The sequence below is a fragment of the Rhinopithecus bieti genome, unplaced genomic scaffold (assembly GCF_001698545.2).
Source record: "Rhinopithecus bieti isolate Rb0 unplaced genomic scaffold, ASM169854v2 scaffold_8307, whole genome shotgun sequence".
NCBI lineage: Eukaryota > Metazoa > Chordata > Mammalia > Primates > Cercopithecidae > Rhinopithecus > Rhinopithecus bieti.
This window is the reverse complement of record NW_016806443.1, coordinates 1378542-1403170: the sequence shown is the minus strand read 5'-3', so window position 1 is coordinate 1403170 and position 24629 is coordinate 1378542. Positions and strand designations below refer to the sequence as shown.

The 24629-nt window shown below is 36.1% G+C and overlaps 1 protein-coding gene across 1 annotated transcript in view; it reads right to left on the bottom strand.

Annotated features, from left to right (window-relative positions):
* CTNNA3 (catenin alpha 3) overlaps nt 1-24629 on the bottom strand; it is a 1693405-nt gene that overhangs the window by 293134 nt on the left and 1375642 nt on the right. Inside the window, exon 13 of the mRNA XM_017876520.1 lies at nt 24209-24360. Coding sequence (XP_017732009.1) covers nt 24209-24360 — 152 coding nt within the window. The remainder of the gene's footprint in view (nt 1-24208; nt 24361-24629) is intronic.

Here is a 24629-nt window from a genome sequence, read left to right as displayed (position 1 = left end):
CTAGACTGACGGACACTATGCAAAATATACAAATTTAGACCCCAAAGCCCTGCAAGCCAATCTATTCTGGCTGTATACCTTCTAAGTCAGGTATCCAAAGACATCAAACAAAAACTCCAAAAATTAGAGCAAGACCCACAAATTCCTTGTCCTACCTTATTAAATGCAGCCTTTCCAGTTTTCAATAATCGGAAGGAAATATCAAAAATAAAAAAGAAGGCAAGGTGTGGTGGCTCACACCTGTAATCCCAGCACTTTGGGAGGCCGAGGCAGGTGGATAACCTGAGTTCAAGAGTTTGAGACCAGTCTGGTGAACATGGGGAAACCCCATCTCTACTAAAAAATACAAAAATTAGCCAGGCATAGTGGTGCATGCCTGTAATCCTAGCTACTCGGGAGACTGGGGCAGGAGAATCGCTTGAACTGGGGAGGCGGAGGTTGCAGTGAGCTGAAATTGCACCATTTTACTCCATTCTGGGCAACAAGAGTGAAACATCATCTCAAAAAAAAAAAAAAAAGGCTAAACTGGAGGAGAAGAAAATGCCATCGCCAACCTAATTACATGGCAATAGCACTGGCACATTTTTTTCCATGAACTAATAACCTCAAGGCTCATCCCTATACTACTAACAGAATGGGGACCTGTTATTTCTGCAGAAATCCAGGACACTAGAGTAGAAAAGGTTCCAAACCTCCAGGTTACAAGCCAACCCTGGAAGCCTGTCTTCACTAGAAATAAGAGGGGCATTGGAAGAGTGAGTGTCTCTCTCTCCCTCACGAGGTGGGGCACCTCTTCCTTCTGGGCTGTCACAGCTACAACTTTACCAACCTACCTAACAAGGGAGTCCTGTAGAATGAGGATGAGGGCAATGTCAAGGACAAGTTCCTCTAACTCTATTCCTGGATTATAATCAAGCCTCTGAAATTCATCCTCTAGGTGACTGATGGGGACTTGAGGCCATCTATCCCCTATCTTTTCCATCTCTATTGATAAGCCCAGAGTAAATCTGATTGTGGCTGAACAAGAGATAATGTTCTTCATAGATGCAGGGGCCAGTTATTCATCTTTAAACATTTACTAGGGCCAGTGAGTCAGTCCTCCATTTTTCTCACAGGTATTGATGGGAAACCCCAAAGAGGCTGTTTTACACCACCATCCCCTTGTAAAGTGGAAGGTTATTCCTTTACCCATTCTTTTTAGTCCCGCCAAACTGCCTTGTTCCATTATTAGGCCATGACTTAACACAAAATTACATGCTAATTTACAGCTAAGCCCTCACCTTCCAGCGGTATTAACTCACACTTCACTAAAAGAGCAACTGCAGTCTAGAGAACCTCAAACTCTAAAACACGTGCCATTTGAAATTTGGAATACTTCTCTTCCTGGCCATTCAATATCAGCTGCTCTTGTATTAATTCAGCTCAAGATTCCCAATAAGTTCTTCAGAATCCCCAATACTTCTTGAAATCAGAAGCATGAAAAGGGTTACAGCCCCTAATAACAAAATTTTTAACCCATGGATTAATGGCACCATGCAACTGGCCTCGCAACTCTCTCATTTTAGCTGTGAAGAACCCAGATGACTCCTACCAACTAGCAGAGGACCTTAGAACTATTAATGAAGCTGTTATTCTGATTCATCCTATTGTCCCAAACACTTATACCCTTTTTGGACAGACTTTCTCCTCCACAGCTTAGTTTACTGTACTTGATCTTAAGGATGTCTTTTTCTGCATTCCTGTACAATCAGATAGCCAATTTCTGTTTGCTTTTGAATGACAAATAACTTAACAGTTAACTTGAATAATTCTGCCCCAGGAATCAGAGATAGCCTCCACTTTATTGGACAGGCCCTAGCTAGAAACCTGTCTACCCTGCAGCTTCTCCAAGACAGCAATCTACTCCAGTATGTGGATGACCTACTAATCTGTCATCCTAACAAGGCTGTTTTAGACAAAAATACAGTGTTAGTATTAAACAAACTTGCTGACTGTGGGGACAAAGTATCTCCTTCTAAAGCACAAATACTCACACAAAGGGTTCACTTTTGGGGCCATATTTTAGCCCTCGGTACAGAGAGCCTCTCTAGTACCCCTAAAAATCTTATTTTAAACATGACAACTCCAGGAACTAAACAACAGCTTCTATTCTTTTGGGGTATGGCTGGGTTTTACAGAATATGGATTCCTTCCTTTGGAGTAAAAGGAAAACCTTTATATGAAGCCCTCAAGGGAACTGAGGACAACCTCTATCCTGGACTGATAATGTGAAACATGCTCTAAACACTTTAAAAACAGGCTTTAATCTCAGCCCCAGGCTTAGCCCTACCTGATCTAACTAAGCCTTTCTTTTTTTATGTACACAAATGAAGGTGGATAGCTTTGAGAGTGAGCCTAAGATCTATGGCCCTCTAAGCACCCTACAGCATATTTTTCAAAAGCTTTAGACCTTGTATCCTAGGAATCCCTCCCCACCACCCAGCTTAAGAGCCTTAGCAGTGATGGCTCTCTTAGTACAAGAAACCTTAAAAATATATTACCCCTCCTGGGATCTTATAGCTTTGTTTCACTGCTAATTAACCCCTAGCTGAAAAAGAAGTCTGTGCTGTCATCAGTAAAACATGTTGCACCTACATTAATATGTCTGGAGAAATGAAAACTAATGTCCAAAAAAAAATGTCAAACAAGCCAAATGACTACACACACTTTCCTAAAGTAACCACAACTGGGCCAAAACCTCTACTGACGGGTTTCTAAAACTCACTTGGCTTCTCCTATTACTTGAACCTTTATTCCTCATTATTCTTCTTTTAATCTTTGGTCTCTGCCTTTTTAATGCTCTTATTAAGTTTATATCATCCAGGTTACGATTCCACCTACAGATGACTATGCAATCCCAATATCAGCCTGCAACAGCAACTTCCATTTACATGGGGCCTCTTAATGGAATCCTTTCTTCTCCCCATGAATAAGTTTTTCATGATCCTCATTCCCTTCATGACAGACAGAGAGAAAAAGAAAAATACAACTTATCCACTCACTATCCCCTTTCAGCAGGAAGTTACCAGACAGACCTGGGCCCCTCTTCACTATGCTGTTTTCCCTTTCTTGAGACTGTAATAGGTAGCAGGTAGACATGAGCCTGGGGGAACACAAAGGATCAAAGATTTGACCAAGATATTTTCAGAAAGAAAATGGGGAGAGGAAAGATCACCTGGAGACTATCAAGCAGGCCATCTAGAGGCGAAACTTCTTATCTGAGGAATTCAGAAGTAATTCAACTTCCCTGTTATCAAAAGTACATAACTTAACCCTGCACTCTTCATCTACTCAATGATTCCCACACCTCAGCCAACTTCAAACCCTAGATACCTAGCTCCAGATTCTTTAGAGAAGAGGATTTGAGGTTTCCTCTCATCTCCTCCTGTGGCTATCCTAAGATTATTAAACACTTTCTCTGCTGCAGTCCCCCATGTCTCACTATATTGACTGTTACATAACTGCAAAGCATGTCCATATTTGTGTAAAATATTATCAGAATTGTGGGAAAATAGACAAGTTCTATGATAGAGCCTATTTCTAACCCATGTTGACTCCAAGTCTCTGTATTAGGCCCAACTTACAAAATCAGAGTGTAAATGAAAGAATTGAGCTGCAAGTAGAAACCTTAATAAAAAGCAACTTCTCAGTCTTTGCTTTTTTCCTTGGCTTTTGTTGGGACTCAGGAACTGATACCCCCAAAATACATGCTTTGATATGCTGAACTGAAGAAACCTCAAGGTCTCTCTGACTTCCCCACTGTCTTTCCCAAAGCACAGGATGAGTTGTTGTCTGAAGTCCCTTTATCTGCCTAAAGTACTGATCCACCAGGAGAACAAGTTTATTCTTCTCCTTACTGTTATCTCATTATCTATGACAAAAAATAAGGCCAAAAATGTAACCATACTTGAATAAGCCCTTTCACAAGATAATGTCTATCTCTCAGGCTCATTCAAATTCCAAGGAGAAATATCTTAATCATCTCTGCCCTGCAATCCACTCATTCTCTCTAGTTGTCATTTATTACCTGTCAACAGAATTCTTTTTCTCCTCCATCCTATGACCTGTTTTGCTAGGATCTAAGTTCCCATTCTTTCTGTACCCTCAAAAGATGATATATAAGCTTCTAAACCCCATTTGGGGGATAGGTAATCACTCCATGATTCCACTGTGTACACATTAATAAATCTGCATGCCCTTTCTCCAATTAATTTGCCATTTGTCAGTTGATTTTTCAGTAAACCTTTAGAGGACAAAAGGGAAGTTTTCCCTTTGGCCCCTGTACTATTAATTCCTATGTCTTTACCTACTCAAATTTCTTCAAGCTTTAAACAAACAGGAAAAAGCAGAACAGGTAAATAACAGGAAGTTTCTACTTATGTAAGAGTATGCAATGTCCTCCAAACCATTTTTTTCTTAATCTTATCTTTATAATTCAATTTAATTATATTTTCAAATTGTTAAGGACAGCTCATATATACCCAAATTAATCTCTCACACTTCCTTATCCAGAAACTGTAGGTCTAACACAGAGATCATTTTACCTTCCTGATTAACATAGGCAGTACTGGGGCACAATGAATACAGACTTTGCGGCCAAGACAAAAGTACCTGAGTCTTCACCCTGTTGGAACACTGTCTATCAGAGTGACTTTGGGAGAGTAATTTTAAGTTATTTGTTTCGTTTCCTATGCATAAAATGGTTTTCCAAGTCCCTTCCTCAAGGGTTGCTTTGAGGGTAAAATGAGAGAATGCATGTAAAGTTCCTGTCAGGTAGTGATCTCTCAACAAAACTTCCTTCCCTCAGGCTAGATTTCATTATTAGCAGCTCAAGGGTATAACTTTTACCTCTACTTGATCTTCTCAGTTTCTGTTGGGAATTTTATTTTAAACTGAAGGGCATTTTCTCTTTGCTTCACTTCTTAAGTAAATTCAATACATTTAAATTATTTCGCTTGATCTTCCTACCTCATCTTCTTTTACAGAGAAACTAATTTGACCTTCCCTCCAAGCTACTTGTCACTTGTCTCTTTTTCCAGTCTTTATGTTATATTCCTGTTCTTAGCCAATGATTTCAAATGCAATAATACTTTTCAAATTGCATTTAATTAATACAATATGTTGTATTAAACACATTGTATTGCAATTGTGTTTAACTAATATAATGTGTTTTGCTTGTCTTTTCGTTAGTATGAACCTATGGTTGAAGGCATTCTCAGGGGTTAACAAGAATTCTGGACAGAAATATGTAAGTATTAATCAGGCTATAAGTAAGTATTAATCAGGCTGCACTCTGATCCACTTCCTTGTACCTGAAAGTCACTAGATCCTGATCGTTTGTATCCTCAGTCCCACTGTTCTTGTAGATAGAATCACTGACATCAGAATCATAAGACTTTTCTTTAAGAATTGCTTAAAGGTCTTCAGATCCCCAATTCTAGGGAAACAGCTGATGCCAACCATCTTGAAGACCTCCACAGAGAAACAGAAATTAACATGAGAATGCTGTTTGTTCCTCTCCCCATCCTATGACTTCCCCCTGTACTCTTCCACCAATTAACAATTTCCACACTTTGACCCACTCCAAAACCCTTGAAAATCCAGCCCCAGACTACCTGGGGAGATGGATTTGAGGCTCCTTCCCATCTTCTCCTTCAACAACCCAACGATTAAACCTCTTTCTCGGCTGCAACCTCGTGTCTCAGCATATTGGTTTTTTGCACACATTGGGCAACAAACCTATTATGGTTACTTGGTTGTGATAACATCAAAAGTACACTGAATTCGGAGTCAGGAGACCTGAATTTGAATCCCAACTTTGACATTAGTTTAGCTACATGGATGTAGGTAACTCACTTCACTTCCGAAGACCTCAAAGCCCTCCAAGGATTTTGAGATAGGCAATTTTTCCCTCAGCTTAGCACTATTATTTCATGGTTTTATGGTTCAATATTTGCAGCATCACAGTGTTCCATTAATAACATTATACTGGTTTTCCATATTTTTAAACGTAAGCCTTCAAATGACTATTTGTTTTCCTTTTTTTCTGGTGTGTTGCCTTTGTCTTTCCCCTTTGTTTTTTCATGTTTTGCCTATCTAAGGAAAAGCTTACAAGAAGGAGCTATGTCAACAGTAGTTCGTATGGATGCACACTAACTTTTATTTTGGGTTGTAACTAAGAGAACTTAATGTATGACTTATTGTAAAATTATAAACATCAAATCAAGTTTTATAACAACAGCTATAGAATGATCTTTTATTTTTTTGCAAAACCAAACAAAAGATACATATACATAAATGAGTATGATTTATGTAGAAAATGATGTGAAAAGAACATACAAAATTATTAAGAAGCAATTAGCCCTGGAAGAGAAAAATCTGAGCTAGAGGGGTAGTCAGGCTAAAATCTGTACTATAAACTGTCCTATATTATTTAATGTGGTATAATAAGAACACATTATTCTTATAATAGGAATATTACTTTAAGCATTTTCATTAACTAATATTTATTTTATGTATATAAGGTTTTTTTTCAATATGGCTTTGTAATCTACCACCTACTAGACTTAAAGTTATAAACAGGGGAGATGATTGAAGTGGAGGAATGTTCATCAGCATCACATAGGAAATGCTTTGAAGTAGACAGTGGGTGACTGTTTAAGCTGTGACTCAAGCAGAAAGCAATACTTTCTTCTCAAAGTGATTTGAAACTATTATTCTCTTGTATCTATAAGAAAACTAATTATGATAATAGACATGCAGTTGGAAGAGGAAACATAGGTAGAACTAAGTCTTTACAGTAGAGAAAGAACTGAGAGAGCTAGGCAAAAGCCATCATTGGGGGGTAACAGAACACAGTAAGGGGAAACATTCTGCAGAGGGTATTGGAACAAAGCAAGTCTCTCCAAAAAAATCTAAAGAAAATATTTTCAGAAAGTGCACAAGGCAAAGACTAATGGCTCTCTGCAGATATTCATAAGAGTATAAGAAAGAAGAGGCTTTCCAAGAAAATATATTTCAACAACAATAACAAAAGACTGGGCTAGATTTGAGAAACACTAAGAGTCATTAACAACTAGAAGTTCTTATCATAACACTATATATACTGTTTACAATTTATCACTTTATGCCTATATAAAGTATAAAGGGACCCACTTTACAGAAAGTGGGTTCAGTCATTGTCAGGGTATCAGGGTATCTTTTGTTTTCCTTTATTACAGTGTAAGGACAACATAAAGTAACCCAAAGGGAAAGGAGAGAACAGCTTAGCCTCTCTAAATACTGCACATTTTGGAAAAGTCTAATCCTCTCTCCCTGTCCTAAATCTTCTCATTATATCTAATCCCTGTGGAAATATGCTGGTCCTCACAGGCTGGCAGTTTTCTCAACCTGCAATTAGAGTGTTTTGCTCTTTTTGCCAGCTACAGCCTTAGTCATCAATTCCAGGAAATCCTGACACCAATTCATTGAATATCTAAACATACATTACCTATTTGATCATCCATGTCCCCAGATGTAATGAACATATTTTCTTGTTACCTTTATAAGTCTTCTAAGTAATATTGTACACAATTTAAATACACTTGCCTTAGTTTCTGAGACAGCAGTCTCTTGGTTTTCTTTCTATTTTTCCCAGTTATTTCTTGCCAATCTCCTTTGTTAGCTCCTCCTCTTCAACATGAATTCTAAATGTGTTTGCTTCTATATCATATTTTCTGCTCTAATATACCCTGTCTATATGTTATTACATCCTAAGAAAAAACAATTCCTATCATAGGTCAAAATTATGCTCTAAGTTCCAAAATCATATACCCAATGACTGATATAATATAACTATAAAATGAGCAAATTCAATGTCTAAAGGCCACTAAATTGGAATCAGACTTCTACCCGAAACTGATTCCTCCAAGTCTTCCTTAACTCCATAAGTTACTTTCACATATACACAATGCCACATATGTTTCCCAATTTCCTTCAATCCCACATTCATTCCCAGCAATTTCAGTCAATTTTACCTCCAAAATAAGTTTTGAATTTCTCTACCTCTTCTGTCAACTCTCTAGTGCATTACTAATATAAATATAATGCAAGCAACATATGTAATTTTTAACTTTCACAGTTAGTAGTCACATTAAAAATAATTTGTATAAGTCAAAGTGATAATATTTTGGATATGTTTGGTTAAAATATATTATTGACATTAATTTGACATGTAAAATATAAATATATATGATATTTTATATCATTGTTTCTTGATAAATTTTCAAAATTTGCTGTGTGTCAAGCATTTCCATGGCACATCTCCTTTCACATAGCCAAAGTTCAAGTGCTCAAAAGCCACATGTAACTACTGTATCAGACAGTGCAGCTCTAGTCTAAGGCAACATTACCTATTGCCCGGAAAAGGACAGCAGACTCATATCTGGTATGCTCACATCTATTCTTGCCCATCCTCCATTTCAATAACATACTTCCTATGGATTGGTGAGAACTGAAAACGACATAATCCTCTGTCCCACAGGGGCAGGGACTGGGCAGACCTTCCTGTTCTTGTGTTAATAATACTAAGAGCAAGCAAAAACAATGCTTAGCTGCTTTTTCCAGGAAATACCTGCTCCTGGAAGAGAAAACCGAAATAGTTAAACTGACCAACTATCAAGACTAATAAGCTCATTGAAATTTACTATCAAGCCTTCAATTCATTTTGTCCACTCATCCAAATCTACTTATCACTGCAATCCAACCAGTTTTTTCTCTTGCAAGATGCACTTTTAAATCACTCAGCACAGGCTTTAAAATGCTTCTCTAATTTCCCCACCTAGAGTTATCCACACATTGGGCAACAAACCTATTATAGAAACTTGGTTGTGAAAACACCAAAAGTACACTGAATTTGGAGTCAGGAGACCTGAATTCTAATCCCAGCTTTGCAATTAATTAGCTACATGGATGTAGGTAACTCACTTCAAGGTGGTGTTCTCCTTTATTGCACTAAGTCTTAATTGTAGTTTTGCTTGATTAACACACTTTTGGAGGTCTTTTGGAAAGTCAACGTTCAAGAAAATCAAGAGGGAACTTATTAAAATGCAAATTGGATCATGCCACTGCCCTGTTAAAGCTATTTCAATAGTTATTAATGCTTTGGAACAAAATTCAAACAGCTTAGCATGTATGAAAAGGTCAAAATAACTTATTGTCTGTCTTCCTTTCTAAACTTTTATCACTCTACTCTTCAATTCAGTAATGTTTAGAAACAGTGCCTCCTTCCTGTTCTTTAGGTATAACAAGCATTTCCAAATTTTAGCATCTTTGCAATACTCTTCTCTGCCTGAAACATTCCTTCAGTGTTTTAAAATTGCTACCACACTCTTATTCTTATTAACTAACTAAAATTCGATCTTCTTCAGAGTGGAGGAGACTGCTTTGACTGAAAGTGATGCATCTCTTAGGCCAGTTTTCTTTTCATCATATCATTCTACTTCCTTCCTTTGACTCATCATAACTACCTTATCCATATCTTTCTTTACTCCCTGTCTCTTTCCACAAAAATGTAAACTCCATGAAAATGGAAATCTTATCTGTCCTATCTATCTCCATATGGCTAAGCGTTTGAAAGATTCATTGGCACGTAGTAGGTACTCAATAAAACAACAAAATAAAACAACAAAAGATAATAAGTAGATAAAAGAAAAAGAAAGAAAGGAAGGAGGGAGAGATGGAGGGAAAGAAGGAGGGAGAGAAGGGAAAAGAGAGAGAGGAAGGGAGTGGCGTGGGGAGAGGAAGAGAGGGAGGAAAGAAGGAAGGAAAGAAGGAAAGAAGGAACGGGCCTTGAAAATGTGCCATAAGCAAGGCAAGTGTGATAATCCCCTCCCTTATATATTAGAACACCATGTAACAATGCATCAAAGGGAGAAACCCGGGACTCCAGAGCTACTATAGCGTGTAGCTGAGACCAGGATCAAGGTCTTCTGATTTCTAATCCTGTGCTCAACACAGCCTAACACACTGGCTTTAAGCCTTCTCTGATTGATGTGATTCTTTTGAAGCCAACATGTAAGGCTTCAGATTTAATAAATAAGGCATTTGAAGGAGAAAATGATTCTCTGTGCATTAATTGGTGAGTTCATATGTTTTTTGCATTTACATCTCCCACTTGCATTTTGATTAGCAATTACTTCTGTCAATTTAACACCAACATCTTCTGTAATCAGAGACATGTTATACCCTGGAACAGACTCAATGAGTCCCTGAAACTGGTGAGACAGCACTTCAATCCCTTCACTGTGGCTGCTCTCGTGGTGAACATGCCTGACTGCCAGTCTGATTTCCTAAATCTCCTCTGAGATTTTAAGTGGTTAGAAATGCTTTTGACATATGCTTGGCTTCAGCTCATTGCAAATACAAAAATGCTTGTTCCAAATACAAGCTTCACTTTTTTTCTATTATTATTGTTATTATCATTATTAGTATTACCTGTATCACTCTTCTGAAGTCACTTTTGGAGAGGTTCCATATCCTGAGAAAGAGAAATCCCTGAAAATTACATTCGATCAGTACATTTAGTGAGCCATAAATGGCATAATTAGTATTTGATTAAAATTTCTATCCTCCTTTAATAGTAAATATATTGTAAGAGATTGTTGTCTACTCAATTACTTCTCATCTCTTCTGTCTTGCTAAAATAATCTCAATTTTTAAATATTAGACAGATTAAGGCAGGTGACTGAGGAAGTAAAAGGCACGACTATGCTGCCACCCCAACCATACAGGATGAATTTTGAACACTCTATACCAAGCCTAGTAATTCTGTTCCTCTTGCCGTTTAGCAAGGACATGTTTCTTTGACGTGCATGAAGACTCTTAAAAATTTGAACTCTGCTTACATCTTTACTCCTCCTCCACCTGTACACTGGGGTCCAGGTACCCTTCACCTAATTGTAGTCCTCTCTCCTGCCTTTACATCTGTATCCTTGCAAATGTGTTAAGCCATAATTCCAACTACCCAACTCTGACTCATTCATCAAAGCCCAACTGGAAAGTCAACAAATGGCTACATCTTTGCATAATTTTCTCCATGGCAGAATTTAAGGCCTCTATATTTAAAAAAAAAAAAAAAAAAAATGGTTCCATGTGCTTCCATTATATTACTTATCACAATGTATTACTGTCATTTGCTTATGTACTTCCTTATTCTATGAGAATGCCAGTTACTTGAGAGCAAAGATCATGATTCACCAATGTTTGCATTCCTAAAACCTAGCACAGTGATTAAAAGATAGAAAATACTTAACCATTTTTCAAGTGATTGACTGTATCCTGTACAGGATAGAAAATTACTTCTTAATATGATGTCTTCTTCATTTTATGTTTTCCATGTTCATGATAATCTCACATTCCACATAGCCTCCTCAAGACTTTTATTCTGTTTTATACTTTCTAGCTATCATTATTTCAAAGGGATTTTTTTAGAAGAGGGTATCAAAAAGATTATGTATAGCTTAATATCTTAAATTGGCAGCAGATCTATTTATAAAAGACATTAAAATATGGCAATTTAATATTCTAGTCAGTAAAATATTTAACTCATTATACCTTCTAAATCTTTACCTGTCGTTAAACAAATGATTACCTGAAGTGATTTAAGACTCTTCACATTGGTTTATGGTTTATTTTACTAATTAATCAGCAAAAGACTATTTAAATTGACTACGGTCACATAATCAGTTAAAATAACTGTTATTATTAAAATGATGATGATAATAATGATGATGATGACTATGATAAGAGCAGGGTGATAGAAGTGGGTCACTTTGTATTTTCTAAAGATGGGTACAATATTATTTATCATCTCACATGCTCCTTTTGACCTTTACACTCTTTCCATTGAAAGATGGGGTTCATGTCTCCTCTCCTGTGAATCTTGGAGGCTTTTAACTTGCTTGTAGCCAAGACTATGACAGAAGTGACACTCTACGATTTCTAAAGTTAGGATAGAAAAGGCAATATGGCGTGTGCTTTGTTACCTGTAACACTTATTCTTGGATCCATGAAATGTCACACAAAAAGCCCAACTATCCAGAGGCTGCCATGCTTTGAGAAAGCCAAGTCCCCTAAGACGGTAAACACAGCCTTCCTCAGTCTTCTATTCCTTAGTCCAGACGTCAGACACGTACAAGAAGGAGTTTGTGCCCTCTCTAAATTCCTGACCCATAGAATGTGAGAGCATGATACATTGATGGTTGTTTTATACCACTATGTGTGGAGTAATTTGTTATGCAGCAACAATAACTGGAACAAAGAGTGTGACAAGGAATGTTCATGTGTTCATCAGTCCTATTTCTTCTTAGGCACAGAGGAAGAAGGCATTCATCAGCTCCTTTGCAGTTTATTCAGGTCTTTTTGATGGATTTTGTCTAATGAGATGTAGAAGAAAGTATATCACATTGAGGTCTGGCCACCAAACTTCCTATTCAGTTATCTACCCTCTCTCCCATTTCTGCAGTGACATGGAGGCCAGCTTATGCAGATGGCAAAATCAAAAGATTGAAAGATTCTGAGTCATTGAGTCACTACCTTGTAGAGACCTATTCAAGAAAATAGGCTGGCATCAGACCAATGTAAGGTTGATAAATAAACCATCATTGCAATAAGCTACTGAGATCTGGGGGTTGTATTACAGCAAATAGTATTTGTTATTCTAATTACTACAAAAACTAATACTCACTAAGCAGTTACAATGCCCTAGAAATTTTACTAAATGCTTTGCATACATTAACCCTTTTAAACTCTGATGAACCATCCTTACGTAGGTACCTTTGTTATCCCCATTTTACAAATGCAAATCTGAAGTTAAAAGACTACATGACTTACATAGGGTTACAAAGATATTCCAAAGAATGGGAATTTCCTTAAAGACAGAGGCAAACCTAAAATAAGTTTGTACTCTAAGAGTTAAATAAGCAAAATCCACTGGAAGAGATTCGCCATTTGTACATGCATTGTCAATGTTTTTGGTAAATGGGAACTATAAATTGAATCCCAAACCATTAATTTTAGAGACAATAGAAGATATATAAAAATCCATGGTTTTATTTTAATTTTATATTTTTTAGTAAACAGACTACTATGGAATTGTTAAAATGTATTTTACAGCCATTTTAAGGTTACAAATAATTTTGTTATGCGATCTTTCTATATTTTATGACTTTAATTAAATTTCTGATTTCTGTTCCAAACATTGCAATTTAAGACAGTATAAAACACACTTTAATCATTAAATTTATAGATAATTTTGTGACTTTTTAGAGCTTATAACACCAAGGGACCGATAATAGGGGATAATGTGTATAAAATACACTCCATCACGTTCCACAAACTCTATCCTTAGGATAGAGTCTTTTTTTCTTCCACAACCCAACAGCTAATACATACACTCAAAAAGTCTCATCAGGGCCGTTCTACAACTGTCATCATCTTTAAAGAGTAATCTTGTCACCTGAACTAGGTGAAATGAAGAACTTTTAAAACAACCACATGGATCCAATTTTACAGAAGCTTCTACGAAGACAAATAGCATCAAACAAACATGTACTGTACATTCATAATTACATTAGTGGCCACAAAATACAATGCTTAGTACACATCCTTGGAACTCTTAAAACCACCTTAAATAAGAGATCAAGCCAATTTAATTCTTTGTGAAAATATATATCAAGGTAGTTTCTACTGTCCTTCATTTTTGTAGTATAAAATTTAACAGAGTAACATCACATGTTCTTGTCCTTAATTCCTTGGGGTCTAGTGATTACATTTTGAACAAATGTCAAATTTGGAAACCAAATCAACCACTTTATTTAATTGTAAAACTCTATAACGTTTTTTGTGGGGGGCAGGGTCTCACTTTGTCACCCAGACTGGAGTGCAGTGGCAGAAACTGTAGCCTCGACCCCCCAGGGTCAAGCCATCCTCCTGCCTCAGCCCCACAAGCAGCTGGGAGTATAGGCACACACCACCATGCCCGGCTAATTTTTCTGTTTTTTTTTTTTTTTTTTTCACAGAGACAGGGATTTTACCATGTTGTCCAGGCTTGTCTCAAATTCCTGAGCTCAAGCATTCCCCCTGCCTCAGCCTTCCAAAGTGCTGGGATTATGGATATAAGCCACTGCACCCAGACAGATTTTGTTTTAAAGGTCTGAATCTTCCTTATTTCATATAGCCTACATTCTTTTGGGGGAAGAAAGAAAATAGATAAATAAGTGAATAAATATGTAATATATCAATGGTCATGACAAACACTATGCAAGCATAAACTTGAGTAAGAAGATAAAGAGTAGCTGAGGTGGGAGATGCTATTTTTAGATGTGGCTCTATATAGGATCTGTGTAGGATGTTGGATAAGGCAAGGATGAAGCAGACCTGAAGAGGCCGCCTGTGCAGAGTCTTGGAAGAAAGCATCATGGTTAGAGAGGACAGTAGGTGGACAGATACCAGAAGCATGGGCCTGTCTGAGGGAACTGTGGGAATAGCCAGCAGGCCAATATGTCTGAATCTCAGGGAGCAGAGAAGAGCAGTAGTAGGATAAGTACTCTTTAACAAATTGACTAGAAAGTGATTCTTGGGATTTAAGTGTTTACAACTGTTACATCAACGAAGAGAAGTCTATGGAGTCTAAAGGCTCCCATGGTATAAAAACATGGAGCTGTTTTATTCTCCTACGGTAAAAGAAAATGTTCTTTAGGCTTTCAGGTGCCTGAAGACCCTGAATCTCTTCCTGTGACTTCTCCTACCAGTATATGACCTCAAGCGCCTCTATTCACTTAGAGAACTTTTGTTATCAGACTCCAGAATATTTTTCCCTTTGAAACTCCATTATTTACTTTACAGATACTGGAGTTATAAAATTCCCAGTCTCCCTCCCTCTATTAGCTACATCAAAGCCTGTTTTCTAAAATTCATCATTTATAAGTTATATTTCCCGTATCATTTTCTCTAGAAGGCTGATTCAACTCTCCAAAAGTTGTTTTTGAAATGTAGATATGCAGAGAAACTTTACGTTTGAAGTAAGAGGTTAGCATTCCTTAAGAGTTTTAGGATAAAACAAGCTTTTGTACCAAAATAATAAAACTTACTAAATTGAATACTTAATATAAATCTAACTTATTTCATTACTTATACAAGTTTATAATAATTAATATGACATTTAATAATTCACTTAACAAAAAGCAAACTAAAAGCTCTTAAGGTACTACAAGTAACCGTCTTCCCCGTATTACTCTTCTGTTCACAATGTTAGCCATTTCCCCTGAACACCTGAAGGTGTTTTCAAAGGGAGATGCTTGGCTCCTTATATTCAGCTACTTTGAGTCAAAAGCTCTGAGCTGCACTTGTGTAGAGCTCTCTGAGTGCAGGACTAGACTGCATCAAAGTCCTGTTGGACCATGGACTCTCCTGCCAGTCCAGTGGTGTTGACCCTTTGGTGAAAGAGCACTTTCCAGAATGACTTCAAGCTGAACATCTTTCTCTCAGCATGAGCAACTGAGATCACTAACTAGCGCTGCTTTTATAGCTTAATACGTTTCCTGAGTATCTTTTTCTTACTCTAGTCACCTCTGCTCCCTTAGTCAAAAGTTTCTTCAAATGGGATACACAAGAGGAGGGCCATTAAATGTACTGAGAGCATAAGACTTCTTGCTGACCAGTGCCAGCAGGCGTTCCAAGGTTTCTCTACCTTACACTCTATTTTCAGAAGAAACAGCAAGAGCCCTGTTACAGATTTCTTTCCACTAAGGTTTTATTTAAATTTGCATATAAAACCAAGGTTACTTTGCTATTGGCCTTTTACGAAGTGTCCTTAGGAATCCCTCTGGTAGGTGGTTTCTTTACACACTGGTCCTGACACTAGAAAAGAGTCATATTACTTCCAGAAAGGACAAAGTGTTTTAACTGGCATTCCATGTGAAGAGTCCTGTGAGGTTGAAGAGTAGAGTGACTTAGATGAATTTAGGAAATCTGCCTAACAGTGAAAAATGAAAAGCTATGAATTCTTTGTACATTAAATAAATTGGAAATGGTGCCTGACTAAATTCTCCACAGTCAACAAAGTATCAGAAAAGCATGAGGGGAGAAGCGCACATTTGATAGCCATTAGGACTATGGAGAGAAAGTGTTCCCTGGGGTTAGAAAAACTGGCTTGACAGGGAACTATGATCATTAGTGCCAAGCACCGGGAACTGTCGCCCTGTGGGTGGAGATGATGCACCACAGGGCCTCAAGCAGTACCGTCAGGACCCAGAAACTAGTGAGCTTACCAATTTATCCTCCAAATTGGACACTTAAAAGTAAAAGGCGGTATAATCCAATACTGTCCTGTGCAAGCCAAGCCATATATATATTCGTCCTGTCACTATACTTTAAATTCACTTAGCATATACTTACTTTATGTAAACTCATTTCTAATCCCAATAATCTTTAGATACAATTAATACTACACTGCCCCGCCCCTCTTGTCCACAGGGGTTATGTTTTAATATCTCCAGTGAATACCAGAAACCTCGGATAGTACCGAATCTGATTGCCATCAATCCGAACACATTTCCATTTCTGTTTTCCACCCACAAATTTAATGCCTTTTTCATCTTAACTAAGCACTCATCACACACTGTGGCTGTGACTTTTGAGTCTGAAGAGTGACAGCAAAACTAATACTAGTTTCTTTTTCCTTCTTTACAACCCTACAGATAGAAGATTCATTCTTACTGTAGATCTTAGCAACCTTGGCATATGATTATTTTTCTTTCCTTAGTAAGTCAAGAACTTTCACCTTTTCACTTAAAGGAAGCACTTTACAGCTTCTTTGGCATATCAGAATTGCCTGCATCACTATGTGCACTTTGGGGTCATCATTAAGTAAAATAAGGGTTACTTGAAAACAAGAACTGCAATACTATGTGACTAATGGGAGGGGAGCATAGACAACATGGATCTTTTGGACAAAGGGATGATTTACATCCCAGGCAGGACAGAATGGAACAGCATGAGATTTCATCACACTACTCAGAAGAGTGCACGATTTAAAACTTATAAATTGTTTAACTCTGGAATTTTTCATTTAATATTATCAGACTGTGGTTGACCACAGATAACTGAAACCGTGAAAATCAAAGCCATGAATAAGGGGAGGTCTACTGCTCTATAACATGAAACAAAAAAAGAAAGGAAAAAAAAATGACATGAGAGAATACAGTTGATGAAATTTCAACATTCTATAAACCTGAAAAATTGAATTTCAAAATGTACAATAATCAAAGGCAAGGTTCAAATTTAATTTTACGTGCTGAACAAATAATGCAAAAATATCAAAAGGAATGTAAAAACTTCCTTGCAGCCCTTGGAGAAGGGTGGTTTCTGGCAATTAAACAACTTTATTTGAAAAGCATCAGGGCATGAATATAAAATTTGGAAATTAAAACAAAAAGACAACAGTTTGATCTAGAAAAGAAAGGGTGAGAAAAAGAGTACCTGGGTGAATGGCAAGTCATGAGGGTGAAAAGAAGAGTAGAGGACAGTGAAGAGTACAGCCTGGGACCCTAGACTGTGAATAGAAAGGGTTAGCAGAAGTCATTCTAAGGGGTGTGTAACTCCAGGAACCTTGAAGAAAAGACAATTCTAATATTTAAATATTTGGGATGACTGGATGTATAAAGGAAAACTGATAAAAAGGTGAGTGGATTCTTGGAATAGCCAGGCAGGATATTCGTAAAGGCTAAAACAAAAATCTCTAAGGCAAGGTTTAGTAAACTTTTCCTGTAAAGGGTCAGGTAGTAAATATTTTAAACTTTGTGAGCCATTATAGTCTCCTCATAACTACTCAACCTTGCCATTGTATCACAAAGAGTCATAGATATAAACCAATGGCTGAGTCACATTTCAATATGATTTTATGGACACTAAAATTAGAATTTTATACCATTTTCATAAGTCAAAATATCATATTCTGCTTTTGAATTTTTTCAACCATTTAAAAATATGAAAACCATCCTTAGGCTGCAGGTCATACGAAACATATGGTGGATCAAATGCGGCCCAAAGGCCAAAATTTGCTAACTCCTGATCTAAAACAGTAAGCAATGATTCACAAATATGAGAAATAAAAAATGAAAGAAAACCCCCATACATTAGAAATATTTGGCAAACAGTTATAAAGTAGAAAGGTATTATTAATTTTAATATATTTGAGATATCAGCATTTCAATAGTCCATGTAAGTTTTTCTAATTAGCCCTAATTTGTAGTTTGATATGATTTTATCTATTTAAAATTAGCTATTTTCTGAGGTGCTGGCTATGGAGTTGATTATTTTTTAATGAACTTTATTAATATCTAATTTATATACAACTTTAAATGCAGTTTGATGAGTTTTGGCAAACGTATACTCCCATGTAACCACTTCAAATGATCAGTTTTCATAAAAGAGTCTGCTAAGAATTTGAGACAGTGATAAATCAATCTGTAAGTCAATCTGGGGACAACTGACATCTTAATATTGAGTTTCCAACTTCAGAAATATGATCAATCACTTAAGATATTTAGGTGTTTTTAGTTTTTTAAATATTGTATTATAATTTTCAGAGTATAGATATTATATTTGTATTGTTACAATTATTACCATTTATTTTATCATTTTGGATGCTGTGATATATTCTACTTTAAAAATAATATTTTCCAATTGTTAGTTGCTACTACATTGAAATACATATTTTGAATTTCATTGTATCATTGTATTTCTCTATTGTCCATGTCTTAGTTAATTTGCATTTTTTTTCCTCCTTCTTTTTGGAGATGGAGTCTTGCTCTGTCACTCAGGCTGGAGTGCAGTGGCGTGATCTCAGGTCACTGCAACCTCTGCCTCCCAGGTTCAAGCAATTTTCCTGCCTCAACCTCCTGAGTAACTAGGACTACAGGTGCACACCACCATGCCTGGATAATTTTTTGTATTTTATTAGATATGAGGTTTCACCATGTTGGTCAGGCTGTTCTCAAACTCCTGAGCTCAGGCAATCCACCCACCTTGGCCTCCCTAACAGGTGTGAGCCACTGCACTTGGCCCTAATTTGCATTTGAAGCAAGGACAGTCTCATTTTTTTCATCATCTCAGGAAACACTGTTTAGTCCTTTACTTTTACATACAGTGATACTTAAAAGTAGAAATTCAGTAGTATTCTTCCATTTTCCCCTGCAGGGAAGAAACCGATGACATCATCTAAAGTAAAAATATAAACAGTAACATGTAGAACTGAGACTTGAACTCAGGTTTTCTGATTTTACACAATATTGTTTCATTATTTGCCCATTTCCAAACTTAATTCCAGAGAATTGTAATTGGATAAGATAACATTCTACATTGGTTAGTGACTAATTGAAATTGTAAAAGTCTTTCCCTTTAGTAGTTTGAGTATGAAACTTCAAATAGACAGAAGCTCAGCCTGGAAGACACATAAAGAAAAGATGTCTATAAGGCCACGAAGAAAAAAAAAGTTATGGAAGAAAATGACACAAATTTACAGAAGTTGTGACACTGCAAGTAATCGCAATTGAGAAAGTTGTATTTAGTTCCAGGAAAAGCCATAAATCTATTCATTCCTGTACGTGCAACAGAATCAGACCCAAAGATTGTCTGGTTATATAAGATGATATTATATGACTGTGTCCCAGTTCTAGAAGCCATGTAAATGATTCATGTAAAAACAGTTAATGTAAACTGGGCCATGTACATTTATCTTATTTTTCTTTGTTTCCTCAAAAATTAACCTTCATCAAGTCAGATATGCAAAATATGTTTCTATTCCCTGATATAGTTAGAAAACTAACACAGAAAATGCAAACTTGAGTTATGGGCCTGAAAATCTACACACTTGGCTTTGGAAAGTATCCCTACATTTTCGAAGTGCTTTTGATAAGGCACATATGAAAATCCACAAACAAAACATATGAAATCTACATTCTGAATACCCATTATAGGAATAATTTTGCCTGAATCTTGTTTCTTTTTGTGAGGATACTTCATTGCGGGCCACTTACACTACCTTCTCTCTCAATTCAATTATGTACTCTTTTAAAATGTCCTCCATTTGTGGTTAAATGTCTTTTACCAAAAAAAGATGAACATTGAAAGTTCAGTTCTCATTCATGTTTTAAGGGGTCTATAAAATTATGTGCAGAATTATAATACTACCTTAAACTAATATGGGTTCAAAAACATAATTTGCATTAAACACTCTATAATTTAGATGCCTGATGTTAATAAGCATAAGTATCCTCTTATTTAAACATTGTTTTATAAAGGAAGAGATTTCTTTCTTTTTTTTTTTTTTTTGAGATTTCTTGATTTAGGACTTTGCCCTTCATGTTGTTCTACAAGCATGCTTATGCAGTTGATGTTCATCAAGATATACAAAAATATTAAGTAGCTTCAGTAGGTCTAGTAAGTACTAACTCTATGTGGTAATAATAGTAGTAGTAGCTATCTTCTTGTTATAGCCTACTATTTATTAAGCATTTCATTTCCATTAACTCATGTCGGCATAATAATCTTTTGAAGTAGGTTTAATACCATGTCTGTCTTACAAAGGAGGAAATTGATGCTAAGTAAGATTTGTTTGTTGCTTTAGTTTTAACCATTATATTATGAACTCTTCATAGTCGTACAATTTACACATATATATTAAATACCAAACAGATCAAAATATGTAATACTGCTTATTCTATGAGTTTGCTAGGTATGATAGTTTATAACCTCGCTTGTCTACACACTGAATCCAATGGAAATAGCAATAGTAAATGTCACAGTATTTATCTTAGAATTTTAAACAACTCTTAGCATAAGTATTGATCAAAACAAAGACATAATCATATTTTTATAAAACCCTATAAAATTCCAAGTTCTGATCTTGAGTTAGTATTTTATTGTTTCAAAGGCACTGAAGAGTATTCATAAAAATTCAGACATAAAATGGGATTATAATACACTCACAAATATCCTCAATAGCATAGCCTATCCCTCCCTGAGCTTGTTTAATTATACATTTATTGCTTTAATGTTGACACTTTTTAGATACCTTGAAGAAAGGATCAAATACTTTGCAGTTCTAAGGCCAGAATATTGGCCAGCATTAAATTCGACCTTGTTAAAAGAAGATTATACCGGATCAAGTTTATTCTCTTCTGTGAAAAAGGGACAGTCTTTAAGAAAAAAAAGGGATATATTTTCATTTACTTGCACCTAAGTGAGAATTTATTTTTATCTTATAACCCAGTTAGCTATTAAGTCCATAAGTTTATGGATCATTTTCCAAGGAATCCCTGTAGAAGTTGTATAGAGGTTCCCCTAGAGGCTGCTTAGGGAACTGGGGGTATAGAGATAGAGAAGATGAGCCTCTGGGTGCTCCTCTCTGGTTTCAAGTACAGCAGCTCTGATTTTATTTGCTTTATCTTTTTGACCATAAAGTGTACTTAAAGAAATAATGTATCTACCTTAAAACTCAGAAAACACTCTTTCAAACCATATACTTAGAGACATGTTCTCAGTTGCATGGAACATCAGATTCTAAAGGCTCTTAAAACTAATGCTCTTAACTGAATCTCTCTAGCAGGGATTACCATCAGATAAAGGGCCAATATAATTTAACGTTTTTATTAGTTATTTAGTTGAAGAAACTAAGACTCTACAATTCATGTTTCTAATTGATGCTAACTTGATATGTTCAACAACCAAACTAGAAAACAATCTGATAAATCACATGAAGAATCATATACAGTTTAATAGGATTAGGACTTAAGAACAAGAACAGAACAAATCAAAGTAAAGAATGCATACATAGGCAACAAGATAAAAAAAGGAAAAGGAAATCAACCTCTATTCAATAAATATAATGTTTAAATTGAAAAAACTGTAGGCTAATAGCAGTTGGCTATATCGGTAGAAATAACATAAGAACAAGTCTTCTACTTGACATTGGACAGGCACTAATTAGAATGTATTTTTGATAGTCTCATTTGAGAAGTTTGTTGAAAATTAAATAAGGACTAGTGAAGAAAACAAAATACTAAATTATTCCTATGAGAAAAAGTTGAGAGAAATGGAAGTATTTATCTTGAAAAAGAGATGACTATGGGAGAAAATTACTGCTCTCAAAGGCTATTAATAATTACAATAAATTGTTCTCCTACCCTACAGAGTACCACTGTATATGAGGAATATGTAAAAAAAAATGGCAAGATAATTTGATTTGCTTTAAGTAAGCTATCTTGATAATGAGGAAATTTAAAAATACTGGAACATCTAACTTAAAGAGAAGCTGTAAGATTATTTTTTCATCCCTGTATAACTTTAGTAAGAAAAAAAAAATGCATTCCCTACCCTGGTTTCCCTATGCTATCTCACTGGTTTATATTCTCAAATATCCACTCAGGGATAGCGAAAATGGAGAGGTTTCACTCTGGCAAGACTATATCCTGAAGTTCATGTGCCTTCTTTACACTTTTAATGTCTCTTTTCTGGATTCACCTACCTCCCAGCTTTGGGTTATTACTAGTCCACTAATCCACAGAGGTAAGGCATACAAATTTTACAGCAAGAAAATTAGTAAAGGTTCTTGCTGCTCAGATATAGTCATTGGTATAGGGCCAAATTTTCTAATCACTTAAAAATACTTGTAGGCTGCTCACAAGTATTTATCCTGAGGTTTCGCTTTGATATGGTAATTGGTTTGCTTTCAGGTTTTCCCAAGTCTCAATGTACTAGATTCTCTGTCTTGACACCTTTAGACTTTCTCTTACAAGCTCTTCCACAGCATCCTTCTGCCCTGTCAGACTCCCTAATATTTGTTAGCCCTTTTCTTTACAAAGTCCACAAATGACTTATGAACTGTTCAGTACAGCCTGTGATGTTCAGCCCTATCAGATATTAATACTATTGATGCTCCACTCATATATTCTCAGCACTTCTATTTCCATCTTACAATCTTACTAACAGTTAAGTCCAGAGGCTTAAAACTTGAATTCTATTCATACTTAAAAATTATATTCACCAGTCCCACTGAATCTTCCTACAGCAAACACCTGCTACCCTGCCTGAGAATTCTTTGGCCACAAAAGTTTGATTGGTCCTGAACATGAGGCACAGGTGACACCTCTGAGGGTAGCTTTTCACCCAGGATGAATAGTTGGCTAAATCTTCAGTTTGTTCACGTCAGGTAAGAGAATTCTGGAGTGCTGAGGTGCATTCTGCAGTACTACCCAGAGTTCACCAGCAGGATCAAGCCCCAAGCCCCAGTTGCCTGCAGTGACTCACAGTTTCACCTTCTTGGTTTTCTTCCCCTCTCTGCCTTACTTTTGTCTCATTTTCTCTTAAATAGACTACTGATAACACAAATCCTTATGTCAGAGTCTGTCTTCAGATGAATCCACTTAAGATAAGGTATCTCCGTATCTTTACATAGGCATTTTCCAAAGAATGTGCATTTTTTGGTAACATTTAAAATAACACTTTACATTAATACTTGAGGGAAAACAATCCTGGTTTCTGTATATACAGTGTGCCCGCAACAAATGGTGCTCTCACGCCTGGGAAGGTGGAATATGTGTCCCCAAACAGACAACTCCCATACTGGGACCACTGAAGTGTTTGTTGTTGCTGGCAACTCCAAGTGAGATTTCTTGCAGAACACTCTGTGATTTTATGATCTAGGATGAGAGGGTTTGGCCATAAAATACCTTGTTTCAACACATTTTACTATCAATTCCACTACAGTGATAAGAAAGATTCTTTCCTTTTTGTTCAAGAAAATAAAAGCAAATTACTTTATGTATTTTTCTTTGGCTTCTGATCATGCTAAGACACACCTCAACAAATCCTGCACCCAACAAATCCTATCTTTTCTGCACACGCAGCAGTAAAATGCACTCATTTGCGTAAGTTATAACCACATACATAAGTAAAAATGTTGTTTGTGACAGTAGATCTGACTTTGGGGATACATATGAACTTCTAAAGTTTTAATAGATTCCAGCATTGACATTACAGCATAGAAATAAAGCATTTCTTGCAGTCATCCCAGGCATTCCAGATGGTGAAGAGCATTGCAATAATTCAATGGAAGGAAAAGCAAACTTACCCGAATCATCATGACTGAACATCTGATATCATGAATTGTATCATAGATCTTCTTTGAGATGTCCACAAATTGATTATCATCCAACACATTCAATGAGTTTTTGCTTAAGGCTTCCAAGGCAACATTCACTTGTGTTACAAATTCAGGAATTACTGTTAAAATAAAGAATAAAGAGAAGATTGTCCTCTTTGTATTTTTGGATTTCTACAGTAGTTTCCAGGAAATATAGAATTTGCTTTTAAACAAATACTTGATTAATAGATCTTTATTTGTATTTTTTAAATATAGAGACACACAAATTTTAGCAGGATTATCTTGAATCTCTGAAAAGTAAAAGGAATCAAAAACAATTAAAGGCATTTTTTTTTTTTTTTGTAAACTCCAGGCTTCTGGAGAGAAAGGCATTTTTATAGAAATGTTT